At 37.8% G+C, this 13371-nt stretch overlaps 1 protein-coding gene across 4 annotated transcripts in view; it reads left to right on the top strand.

Moving 5' to 3' along the window:
- The window catches only part of SDCCAG8 (SHH signaling and ciliogenesis regulator SDCCAG8), a 265497-nt gene that overhangs the window by 68619 nt on the left and 183507 nt on the right, over positions 1-13371 (top strand). For all 4 annotated transcript variants that reach the window (XM_054550178.2, XM_054550173.2, XM_009247821.4 and 1 more), the window contains exon 10: positions 5938-6090. In XM_054550178.2, the coding sequence (XP_054406153.1) occupies positions 5938-6090 (153 nt within the window). The remainder of the gene's footprint in view (positions 1-5937; positions 6091-13371) is intronic.

The following is a 13371-nucleotide window of genomic DNA, read 5'->3' as shown; positions in this document are numbered from 1 at the left end:
TTTGCTCATGCTATATTTTTCTGCCTTGTAATAATCTATGAAATATCTATTCAATCTATGAGGTTCAACTCAAGTGGCAGTCTTCCTGAAGTTTTCCCTAGCCCCTTCTTGTTTGAATTAACTTCTTTTTCCTCTGTATTCCTATTGATGTGGTGTATAATTTTGGTAGTTGTTTACACAGTTTTCTCCACCAGAAGACCTTGAAATCAGGTCTGTGACATCTATCATTGTATTTCACACATGACCATTTACGTCTTAATTAACAATAAATGTTTGTTCAGTGGAAGACAATTATTATTAATGTGAAATTTGTAATTAATTTTTTTAAAAAAATTGATAACTGAGAGCAAGCAACACTTGTCCATTAGGAATCTATAGCATTTTCAGTAAATTAGTAATAATGAATGCAAGGACAAAATGTATTGCAAGTCTAGTAATTTTTATCTAGAAGGTATGTTAAAACACATTAGAATTTTTGCTTTCTAAGCACATTAAAAAGCCAGATGGTATACATATTTTAATTTAAAACCCAACTACTTATATTATGGAGCGATGAAATGGTTACTTTGTTTAGTTCCTTGACGTTTGTTGCCATCTAGTGTGGCATTTGGGTATCACACGCTAAGTAGAAGGAATTACATATTTACATTCTTTGTGGCAGTGAAAATGCCTGAGGATTTTATAAGAAAATAAATATATAACTTGAGAAGTATATAATGCCATGCAAAGATTCTTTTGTGGCACTACCTTGGATAAACTCCCTACTCTCACCACTTTCTAGGTCTCTGATTTGGGCAAGTTACTGAATGTCTCAAAGTACCAGTTTCTTCAATTGAGTGATAAGAACCAATTAAAATGTATTGAGAGGGTTAAATAATCCATATATGCCACTTAGCAAAGTATCTGGCGCATAGTAGGTGCTCAATAAATATTTTTGTTTGAAAATGGAAGTTATTTCAATTGGTGATAATTTTAAAAGAGGAAAAAAATTCACCTGGGACTAAATGGTGAGAAAAAGTAGAGGCTTTTGCAGTCACACCTTGATAAAGCTACGAGACACCTTGATAAAGCTATGCAAAGCAGATGAAAAGGTTAACCAGGCCTTAGGCCTGCCTGCTTGTGTTGGAAGGGAAATTGTTGAGAGGTATGTGGAAAGGCCTGAAGGCAAGGGCTGTGGCATGAAGTTACCGTAAGCATATCTGTAATGACATAACCCTCTAAGGAAAAAAAAATTTCTTTTTTACTCATAACAACTTGAACAAAGTACGTATTTCAAATTTGCTAAGACCTATCCTGCCATATACATACCTTTGTGGGTAAGTGGTGTGAACTTTTAAAAAAAGTTAATTATTGTGTATACATAATAATTGTACATATTTGTGGGTTACATGTGATATTCTGAAGATTAGTTTTTAAAATAGCAACCTGGTAGGTTGAACAAATATTTACAAAGACTTTTTCCCCCTTTTCAAATATCCAAATTATTCTGTTTCTTGGATTACAGGGAGTCAGAAAGGCAGGAATTAGAAACCTGGATTAAAAATAAAGTCAGAAAAGCATTGAGTATTTGGTTATAGTCACAAGTATAGAAAATAATGCTTCTTGATTTGCACGTTATCTGTCACAAAAGAAAAGTATAAATATCTTGAAAAATGGTACATAGGAATAGATTGGTAAATTTCTGGTTAGCAAGGGTTTATAAATTAAAATCAATAGTTTGCATTATTCATAAGTTAGATGCTTGAAATGTGTTAATCTTTTTAATTTTGTGGGCTTTATTATTACATAAAAATAAAAATGTTTATAAGCTTTAAAGTTCATGTTCATAGGTGTGAGCTGTGTATTTTTCATAAGATCTTAATTCCTTAGTTATGAATTATTCTGTCACAAAGATTTCTTGAAAACTAACCCTAGCAGTTGGGAAGTACTTTTATATTATCTACAATAGGTTTCCTGTTTTAAAATTTTAGCTGACTAGATATAAATTTTGTTTTCGAAAATATTTTGACTGCCTAAGATAGTAGTGCCTACCCTTTGGCTTAATAAAACCAGGACTGGGAATATCAAGTCCAATAAACTGTGTTTGAAAAAAAGTGTTAATATGTCAACACAGAATGACCACAGCTAAAGAAATTCTCAGAGAAGAAAAGGTACCTTCAGGAATGAGTCTGCTGGGTGGGGGGAATGTATAATTCCCCAACTTCCCAAGACCTACAGCCATTTCCACCAAGGAAAGGGCTGTGTTCAGGGAAAGGGAGAGAAGCCAGGACTTGGGAACTACTGAGAGAAATAACAGCCGCAGGCCCCAAATTAACTTTGTCACCTGTAAAGATCTATCATTTAATGGTAATTGCCTGTTTATAGCATTCAGTTACTATAAAATTATAATTTATAATTTTATATAAATTAAAACTATAATCATTTGATGGTAGTTGACTGTTTACTGACCTAGCCTTTGAGAAGTCGGTTATTATGTCTTTACTGAGTGGTTATAGGGGTACTCAATCAATAGGGATTCTGGAAAATAGGAGAAGAAACTCTAGAATTAAGAGAAAGCTTTAATGGAGATAGTGTATAAATAATTGTTTACTAGACCCAAATCTTTTAGTATGTGCGGTCCAGTGTGAGAGAGTTATCTTTAGAAAGAATAAATCATTTTTCTGATTCCAAGTGTTAGTACGCTTTTCTATTTTCTTCATTGTGACCGGACATATATGTTAAAATCAAAGCAAATAAAAGTAAAAGCTATTTTTGTTTGTTTGTTTGTTTTTGAGATGGAGTCTTGCTCTGTCGCCCAGGCTGTGGCATGATCTCAGCTCACTGCCATCTCTGCCTCCCGGGTTCACGCCATTCTCCTGCCTCAGCCTCCTGAGTAGCTGGGACTACAGGTGCCCGCCGCCACGCCTGGCTAATTTTTTGTATTTTTAATAGAGACAGAGTTTCACCGTGTTAGCCAGAATGGTCTCGATCTCCTAACCTCATGATCCGCCTGCCTCAACCTCCCAAAGTGCTGGGATTAAAGATGTGAGCCACTGTGCCCGGCCTTAGAAGCTATTTGATAATATGGAATCGTTGGTTACATGCTAAGAGACATTAGTAACCAGTTTTTTGTTTGTTTGTTTGTTTGTTTGTTTGTTTTGTGTGTTTTTTGGGGACGCAGTCACACTCTGTTGCCCAGGCTGGAGTGCAGTGGCACAATCTCGGCTCACTGCAACCTCCGCCTCCTGGGTTTAAGCGATTCTCCTGCCTCAGCCTCCCTTGTAGCTGGGATTACAGGCATGCACCACCACGCTCAGCTAATTTTCATGTTTCAGTAGGACGGGGTTTCACCATGTTGGCCAGGCTGGTCTCAACCTCCTGACCTCAAGCAATCCACCCGCCTCAGCCTTCCAAAGTGCTGGGATTACAGGCGTGAGCCATCGCACCCAGCCAATAACCAGTTTTTAACCTAATATTTTTATTCAGTGTTTTGTTGCTCATTACTCATCATCAACCATTGGTGGTGGCCAGTCCTAATAGAGAGAAGACCATCCACAAAACCAAGGCCTCAGCAGTGGCTTTGTTTACATGATTTTACAGCTTCTCACTTTGTGCTTTTCACTGTATCATCCTATCTTGGCATTACACCTCTTATCCTGCCAGGATTATTTACTGTTGCTTGTTCCTTAGTTGATTATTTGAATTGATTCTGTAGGTGCCTTTCATGGTAGCCTGGTTTTAGATCTTCAGTCTCTTCCCCTGTTCCTATACTTAATGATGATGACTCCTGAGTTTTTGTTCAATTGAAAACTTTCTGATTGGATATATTGGTTTATATTAAGTAAGCATTTTGTGTATTCATGCCAGTAGTATTCATTATATCAGGGAGAGTTATGAACATTTACTAGATTCATGTGAAATACTTTTCACAAGAGCAATTACATTTTGAATCACAAAAGTAACTCATTCCTATTTCAAGCTCCAAGGGCTTAAATTATAGAAAAAGTATGCCTTTTCATTTATTTTAATATCTAATTTAAAATTTCCTTTTCCAGGCATTCTCAGCTGGAATTTGGACTTGGGACTACCTCCCTAGAAGAATCATTTTTTACTCATTGTATTTGTTTATTAGTTAATCTGAGACAATTGAATTTTACCTTTATATTTTATGCCTGGGAGCATAGAAACTTTTCAAAAGAGACCAAAAGAAATTGGAGTTTAATGTTTTCCAGATGAAGAGAGGAAAATTCACATATCCTAGATATTTATTGTCTGTATTTATTATAGCTTTCACCAGAGGGAAGCATAACTATGCATAAAACTTACAGTGCTTACTGAGGCCATTTCCATCTCCATTAAAGTCAAATGTGACTATGAAATTTATAATCACACAGCATGTAAGTCATATGAGACCTGGGGTTCTTTCTACCATTTCAGGAGAAAAGAGAGGTTGTGTGAGGTGGATATTGTACATAAGGGCCACTGGAATAAGACTATAAGATACTATAGTACCTTACTTTTATTAGGATTTTTAAAAATTGGGATTTTACTATGCAATCTATGTATGTAACTAAATTACATTTGTACCCCATACATTTATACAAAAAAAGACCTCCCCAAATTGGGATTTTTGAAGTCATATTTTATTATTGGGTGTTATAAATAAAGATATTGTAAAAGTGGCCAAAATGAAGTTAGAGAGTTTTTATTTCTGGAAATGCAGAGTGGGAAATTTACAGTAAAGAATAATAATGAACTTTACCAGAAATGGAAGATCCTTATAAAACTAAGTAGTGAATACTGTCTTGAGTCTTTCCATTTAACTTACGATTATTACATAATTTTTACTTCAGTTGCATGTTTAAGGAGAGTGAGCTAAATTTTCTCTTAGTTATATTTAAAGAAACTTGATTATTATATAGTATTAAACAAAAGATGCCTGTGTGTAATGATATATTCAACATTTCATTTTAGTATTTTGATCTATCATTTGAAGTATTCCAATAATTTTTATCCATGAGCAAATAAGAAATCAGTTAAATTGGATACTTACGTATTTCGTGTAGTATCAACATGATATATAATTGAAATATTAGAGGACTTGGATACTTACGTATTTCGTGTAGTATAAAGATGATATATAATTGAAAATATTAGAGGACTTGGATACTTACGTATTTCGTGTAGTATAAAGATGATATATAATTGAAAATATTAGAGGACTTGGATACTTAGGTATTTCGTGTAGTATAAACATGATATATAACTGAAAATGTTAGAGGACTTGGATACTTACGTATTTTGTGTAGTATAAAGATGATATATGATTGAAAATGTTAGAGGACTTGGATGCTTACGTATTTCGTGTAGTATAAAGATGATATATAATTGAAAATATTAGAGGACTTGGATACTTACGTATTTCGTGTAGTATAAAGATGATATATGATTGAAAATATTAGAGGGCTTGGATACTTACGTATTTCGTGTAGTATAAAGATGATATATAATTGAAAATATTAGAGGACTTGGATACTTACGTATTTCGTGTAGTATAAAGATGATATATGATTGAAAATGTTAGAGGACTTGGATACTTACATATTTCATGTAGTATAAAGATGATATATAATTGAAAATATTAGAGGACTTGGTGTTTCTGGTTCCCTGTTTTAAAATTCTGACTCATCTGTAGCCCTCCTCAAGGTTCATCACCTGAATTTTGTCATTGATTAATTAATATGGCTTTAATCATGAAAATTGAAATATGTCAATAAATGTAACATTTGGATACTCTTTTAGGTCAATAAGTGGTATTGATAAACAATAAAAAATTATTCTAATGGGCTTTATAGTGAGTTTTAACTATTTTAAATATACTTAAAGCTTAATTATCTCATTTTCCCCATATTTTTTCCCAATTCTAAACTCCTCTTTCAATCTGTTCTATCCTGGCAGGCTTTAATCCAGTGTGACCAGTTGAGGAAGGAGCTGGAGAGGCAGGCAGAGCGACTTGAAAAAGAACTTGCATCTCAGCAAGAGAAAAGGGCCATTGAGAAAGACATGATGAAAAAGGAAATAACGAAAGAAAGGGAGTACATGGGGTCAAAGGTACTTAAGGACTCTGCTGTTATCCACATTGCAGAAGAAAGGTTTTTTATGATGCCATTGATGATTCCATAGGCTGGAGTTCTTGAATGAACTTTAAATTTTAAAATCGTTATTATATAAGTAGTTAAATTTCCTATAATTTAGAATTCATAAAAATGTTTTATCTTTTCATATATTTCTCAATAGTTTATGCTGATCTTTTCAAATAAAATAATCAGTTACATTCCATACAATGAAATTACAAAATTTACTTTAAATCCTGCCATTCTGTTGGATTCCCTCTCTCATGTTTCCCAGAGGCGTGCTATGATACCCAGATTTATTTCAACCTTGGCTAAATCAAGGAGGGATGACTTCCCTGCATTATCTCCTACCCCTAAATTAAATATGCAGAAGATGAAACACTTGTAAAGAACTGAGTAACCAAGAAAAAGTGATTATGCACTCTGTATGAAATCAGTTCTGACAAATTACATGATGAATAATGACGGTAACCAGATGAAGGGAGAGATTTAAGGCAAAAGGAACAGATAACATGAAATGTTTTCAAACACTTCACAAACTAGAATAGAGTTTGAAAAAGAGTTCACAAACTAGAATACAGAGTTGAGTGGGACCTAGCTTTAAAATTGCTAACTAGACTCGAGCAAGTTGTGGTCCATCAAGTAACCAAAACAACTGTGTTACATGTTTGTTTTTAAAAGTGGACTCAGAGCTTGTACTCTAAATGTTATGTTGTTATCAGATTCCAATGTGTGATAATTAACTCATTCAATAAATATATACTGAGTATGTGCTGTGTGCAAAGCAATGTGGAGCCCTAAGGATATGTAAAGAGAAAAATCACAACTTCTGCCCTGTGAGTTTTAAGTCTTAATAAGAGTAAACTCAGGCATTTCCTGTAAATGTCCTTGTCTTCTTATCCATTTTTAAAAATTGTGTCTGTCAAAACCCTACTACCTACCTTCTCTGCCCTGGATTGGTGATCTTAGCTGGTAAAAATCACACAGCCTTGCAGATGACACGGCTGTAGACTCCAGGTCTTCGGTGTCCACGGTCCTTTCAGTGCTTTCCAGCAGTCCTCTTATGCCTTCCTCTCTCTTCTTCATTCCACACTCAACAGATATTAACCAGAGGGGCTGGGAATGTTGTAGTCACAGGAACGATGCAGTTTCCTCATGAAGCTTACAAACTCGTAGGAGAAGTAGACATTACACAAATATTTTCATAAGTGAGTTTTCGATCATCATTGTGATAAAGCCATAAGGTTCGGTTTAGGATATCGTGGGAATGTGTAACAGGAATCTGACCTCGTCTAGGCAGTCACGAAAGACTTTCCTGAGAAAGAGATGTTGAAAATGAGACCTGAAAGCATTGATGAGTGGTCGGGTGAAGAGGGGAAGAGGGTTTCAGGCCCAGGAAAATAACACACCCAAGACTCTGGACCTGGAAAGCATCGCACTTTCTAGGAATTTGGAGAAGGCCCTGATGGCTGGAGCATAGAGAGAGAGGAGCAGAGTAGTGGGAATGAGTTTGGAGAATTATGTTGGGATGGAATCATGAATGGCTTTAAAATGCATATGAAGGATTTTCAATTTTGTCCAAAAAGGGATGGAAAGCCATTGAATGGCTTTGAATTTGTCAGTGTCACGATGCCATTTATATTTGAGAAAAATCATTTTGTCAGTGGATTGGAAGGAGAAACAGAATAGATGCCTGGAGATCAGCTGGAGATGATTATGGTAGTCCAGGTCTGGAGGTGACTATCACAGTCCAGGTCTGGAGGTGATTTTCGCAGTCCAGGTCTGGAGGTGATTATCGCGGTCCAGGTCTGCAGGTGATTATCGCAGTCCAGGTCTGGAGGTGATTTTCTCGGTCCAGGTCTGGAGGTGATTATCGTGGTCCTGGTCTGGAGGTGATTATCGTGGTCCTGGTCTGGATGTGATTATCGTAGTCCAGGTGGGAAGTGATGGTATCTTAAATGCATTTCTTTAAAGACTGTTTCAAATCACTTGTTCTTCTCAGATTCTCTATAATACCACTTTTCCTCTTGTTCTCAGCAGAGAGCCTTACTTACCTAACAAAGAAAATTGAAGCCGTTGGGTGATGACTGCCTCAACTATTTATCTTGCCCATGCCTTAAAATAAATTTTCACCTGTATTCCAACCCAGTCTGAATGGGAAAGGCGTCTTCCTAATCCTTTCCGCTTCCCATGGACCTCGTCTCCTTTCACCCCCTCAAGGAGCTCATTCCGTTTGTTTGCTCCACTCTTCTGAATCAATCTTTCCTTCACTACAGTCTCTTCCTTATCCTCAGGAAAATACTTTCAGATGTCTCTTACTGTTGAAAGAAACAATCTTTCCTGTAATCTGTGGTTCTTAATTTTTGGTACGCAAGAAGTTCTAAAAATCTGATTGTCCAAACAGTACCCCACACCCATTACATCAAAATGTCTGAGAGGAGCATCCAGGTGTCAGTGTGTTTGAAACTCACCTAGGTGATTCCAACGTGCAGCCAAGGTTGGAAACCACTTCAGAAATTCCATCTCCCTCTTTGACTCTTTCTTTTAATAGTCGAGTTTCTTGAAAGATTTGTCCATACATGTTGTCTTTATTTTGTCACCTCTCACTTACTCTTCAGCCCACTGCATTTCAACTTCCATGCTACAGCCAATGAAATTACCATTGCTATGTTCACTGAAGATCTGTTTATACTATATTTACTGATTTTTTTTCAGTCTTATTCTCCTTAGAGGATTCTCTTTCCTTTTATGATTTCTTTGAATTCATATTCTTGATTTGGGAGAATGATGATGTGTGCTTTTTACATTACTCTGAGTTTAAAGTGCCTTTGAGGCAATAAAGGAGACACATCCAGAAAGCAGCTTGATAGGAGGTTCTGGAGTTTAGCAGGGAGATAAAGATTTAGGTGTCTTTAGCAGTACTATAGCTTGAATTCCATGTATATATAGCCTTAGGACCTAAAGCTTCAAGACTAAAGCTATTTGATTTCTAGATCCTTAACTGTATACTGAGCTCCCAAACCAGCTTTACTTTCCACCTTCCCTATCCCAGTGGACCTACTATTTATCCAGTTATCCAGCACAGAAATCTTGTCACCCTTTTCTCCCCCGTCTTTCTCACCCCACACATCTCATCATCACCAGGCTCTAAGACTTAAGTCCCTGAGCATTTACATTGCCCTGTCTCTCTATCCTACTGCTAACCATATCTCATCCTTGGATGGTTCCTATAGCCCCTGTGGTGTCCTTGCCTCCAGTCTCACCTCCTTCCTATCTGTTCTCCAAACTGCAGCTGGGATGATCTTTCTCAACATGTCAGTCTCTTGCTTTAAAAATCCTTTCACGTCTACCTGCAACCTTGGATAAAATTTAGGATCCCTTGTCATAGCATGAAGACTCTACAATATTGTTCCTCTCTTTGGCTCTCCGGTGTTATGTTCCTTCGTTTTTCTTCTTTGCACCCTCACCACACTGACCTACTTGTGCTTCCCCAAGCATGCACATATGCCTCTCTTCCATACTGTTTTTTCCAGTGCAGGATATTGCATGTGCTTTGCTCCCTGGCTAGAGGAGTCTTCCTCTGCCCTCTTTAACTGATTCTTCAGAGTTGTTTGTTTGTTTGTTTGTTTGTATTTGAGACAGGGTCTCACTCTGTCACCCAGGCTGGAGCTCAGTGGGGTGTTCACAGCTCACTTAGCCTCGACCTCTCGAGCTCAGGTAATCCTTCCACCTCAGCTTCCCAGGTAGCTGGGACTACATAGGTGTGCCACCATGCCCGGCTAATTGTTTGTGTTTTTTATAGAGACAGGTTTTTGCCATGTTGCCCAGGCTGATCTCGAACTCCTGGGGTCAAGCAATGCACCCTCCTTGGCCACTCAATGTGCTAGGATTACAGGCATGAGCCACTGCACCTGGCCCGGAATTTTTCTTGGTACCACGTCCTCTCAGCGCCTCCCATAACTGAATTGGGATTGTCTCCTGTGGGCTTCCATAACTCAATTCATTACAAATTCATGTTGAATAGCTTGCCTCCCCTAGTTCAGTGAGTCCCTTGCATGTAACATCCTCAATGCCTGGCACATTCCTCTCATATAAAATATGCTCAGTATATATTAGATGAATGAAGGAATGAATTACAAGGAAAAGAAAAAAGTCCCTATGCCATTGGGAAGTTATGGCTAAAATGCTGAGAGTTCAGAGCATCGGAACTGATTGTCTGCAAGAGATCGTGGAAGGCTTTGGGGAAAAGATGGCGTTTTAATTGAGCTTCCAAGAATAGATGCGGTTTAGAAATGCAGGGTATGGGGGAAGGAACGCCACTTGTAACCAATATGAATAAGACATGGAAGGGAGATGAAGTTGCGAATTCAGTGTTGTGTGAGAGAGAATGGTATCAATAGCAAACACCAGCTATTGTTCACACCTAGGAAATTTGTATTTTTTGGTTGTTTGCTGGAAACCATTTGCCTTGCTGAGTTCTGCTGTATAGAAGTATGTTGATGAGAATTCCTGATAAGAAAGGAAAAACAAAGGCTGATGTGTGCCTGGCAGTGTTCCAGGTGCCTTCATATGTAACAGAACCTCTCTCTTTTACTGACAGTTGTTTCATGAATAAAGGTGGTGACAGAAATGCAGCACATTTTTTATGTATCATTTGTTTATTTATTTATTTTTAACTTTTAGATTCGAGGGAGTACATGTGCAGGTTTTTACTTGGGTGTATTGCATGATGCTGAGGTTTGCATTACAAATTATCTTGTCACCCCCTACATAAGCATAGTACCCAGTAGTTAGTTTTTCAACCCCTACCCCACTCCCTCCCTCTCCTCTCTAGTCATCCCCAGTTTCTGTTGTTGCTATCTTTCTATCCGTGAGTAGCTAATGCTTAGCTCCCACTTGTAAGTGAGAACATGCAGTATTTGATTTTCTGTTCCTGCGTTAATTCACTTAGGACTGCGGCCTTCAGTTGCATCCATGTTCCTGCCAAAGACCTGATTCCATTCTTTTTTATGGCTGCATGGTATTCAGTGGTGTATATGTACCACATTTTCTTTATCCAGTCCATTCTTGATGGGCACCTAGGTTGATTCCATGTCTTTGCTATTGTGAATGGTGCTGCAATGAACTTGTGAGTACATGTGTCTTTTTGGTAAGACAATTTGTTTTCTTTTGAATATATACCCAGTGATGGGATTGCTGGTAGAATGGTAGTTCTAAGTTATTTGAGAAATTTCCAAACTGCTTTCCACTGTGGCTGAACTAATGTACATTCCACCAACAGAGCAGAAGTGTCCTTTTCTCTGCATGGTCTGTTGTTTTTTGACTTTTGAATAACAGCCATTCTGACTGGTGTGAAATGGGATCTCATTGTGATTTTGATTTGCATTTCTATGATGATTAGTGTTTCAGTCTGTTCTCACACTGCTATAAAGAAATACCTGAAACTGGGTGGTTTATAAAGAAAAGAGGTTTAATTGGCTCTTGGTTCTGCAGGCTGAACGGGAAGAATGGCTGGGGAGGCCTCAGGAAACTTTCAGTCGTGGTGGAAGGGAAGCAGGCATGTCTTCTGTGGTTGGAGCAGGAGGAAGAGAGAGCAGGGGGAGGCGCTACACCCTTTTAAACAGCCAGATCTTGTAAGAACTCACTATCATGAGAACAGCGAGGGGGAAACCGCCCCAACGATCCAATCACCTCCCACCAGGCCCCCCTCCAACATCGGGGATTACAGTGTGATGTGATATTTGGGCGCGGGCAGAAGTCCAAACCATATCATTGCTGAGTGATCTTGAGCACTTTTTCATGTTCGTTGGCCATTTGTATGTCTTCTTTTGAGAAGTGTCTGTTCATGTCTTTTGTTCATTTTTTAATGGGGTTCTTTTCTGCTTGTTCAATTGTTTACTTTCTTTATAGATTCTGGATATTAGGCCTTTGTCTGATACATAATTTGCAAGTACTTTCTCCCATTCTGTAGGTTATCTGTTTACTCTGTTGATAGTTTCTTTTGCTGTGCAGAAGCTCTTTAGTGTAATTAGGTCCCACTTGTCAATTTGTGGGTTTTGTTGCAATTGTTTTTGAGAACTTAGTCATAAGTTCTTTCCCAAGGCCCATATAGGAAACACCCAGAATGGTGTTTCCTAGGTTTTCAGCTAGGATTTTTATAGTTTGATATCTTACATTTAAATCTTCAATTCATCTAGGGTTAATTTTTGTATATGGTAAAGGGTAAGAGCCCAGTTTCATTCTTCTGCATATGGCTAGCCAGCTATCCCAGCACCATTTATTGAATAGGGAATCCTTTCCCCGTTGCACATTTTTGTCAAGTTTGTCAAAGATCAGATGACTGTATGTGTGTGGCTTTATTTCTGGGTCTCTATTCAATACCATACATTTCTGAGCTAGAGTCATTGAAGTTGATTTTGTCCCTAGTAAGCCCTGGCTGACATTTGATCTCAAGATCCTGCTCTAAATAAAGATGTATGAATAAAGAGCTCACAGTGGTCCTAGCACTGAGGTCCCAGCTCTCACCAGGAAATGGCAGAAAGTGGTTTTGGAGTAAAAGGATTTAGAGTTGAATCCAGCTTGACCTTTCTGTGACCTTGAACAATTCACTTAACCTCTCTCAGTTTCAGAGGAGTAAATAAAATTAATAATACATCAAGAATTGATAGGATTAAGTGAGATAATGTTTAGAAAATATCTAATATAATGTCTGACTTACCGTGGGCATTTAATAAATTTTAGCTTGTGGCTGTTGTTTTAGAGAAAGAGAGAAGGAGCCTTATTGGACAGATTTCTTGGCCCTTCCTGTTAGTAAAAGCAGACAGACTTTTATATAAAGCCCAGCTTTACCTTTTACTTATTAGTTTGAATGAACTTGAGCAAGTTACTTAGTTTTCTGAATCTCATTTCTTCAAATGAAAATTAAGTCTATATAATTCCTTCTCTAGGGGATTTAATTATTTATTTATTAGAGACAGGGTCTCACTGTCACATAGGCTGGAGTGCAGTGGTGTGATCATAGCTCATCATATCCTCAAGCTACTTGGCTCAAGCAATCCCCCTGCCTCAGCCTCCTAAGTAGCTAGGACTACAGGCATGTGCCATCTTGCCTGGCTAATTAAAAAAAAAAAAAAACTGTAGAATTGGGGTCTCATTATGTCGCCCAGGCTGGTCTTGAACTCCTGGCAGTCCTCCTGCCTCAGCCTCCAAAAGCAGTAGAATTCCAAGCATGAGCCACAGCACCCGGCCTTTCTAAGGG

Source organism: Pongo abelii, chromosome 1, assembly GCF_028885655.2.
Source record: "Pongo abelii isolate AG06213 chromosome 1, NHGRI_mPonAbe1-v2.0_pri, whole genome shotgun sequence".
In the NCBI taxonomy this organism is placed as follows: Eukaryota; Metazoa; Chordata; class Mammalia; order Primates; family Hominidae; genus Pongo; species Pongo abelii.
The sequence above is the reverse complement of the archived record's forward strand: the minus strand, read 5'-3'. Positions and strand labels throughout refer to the sequence as shown.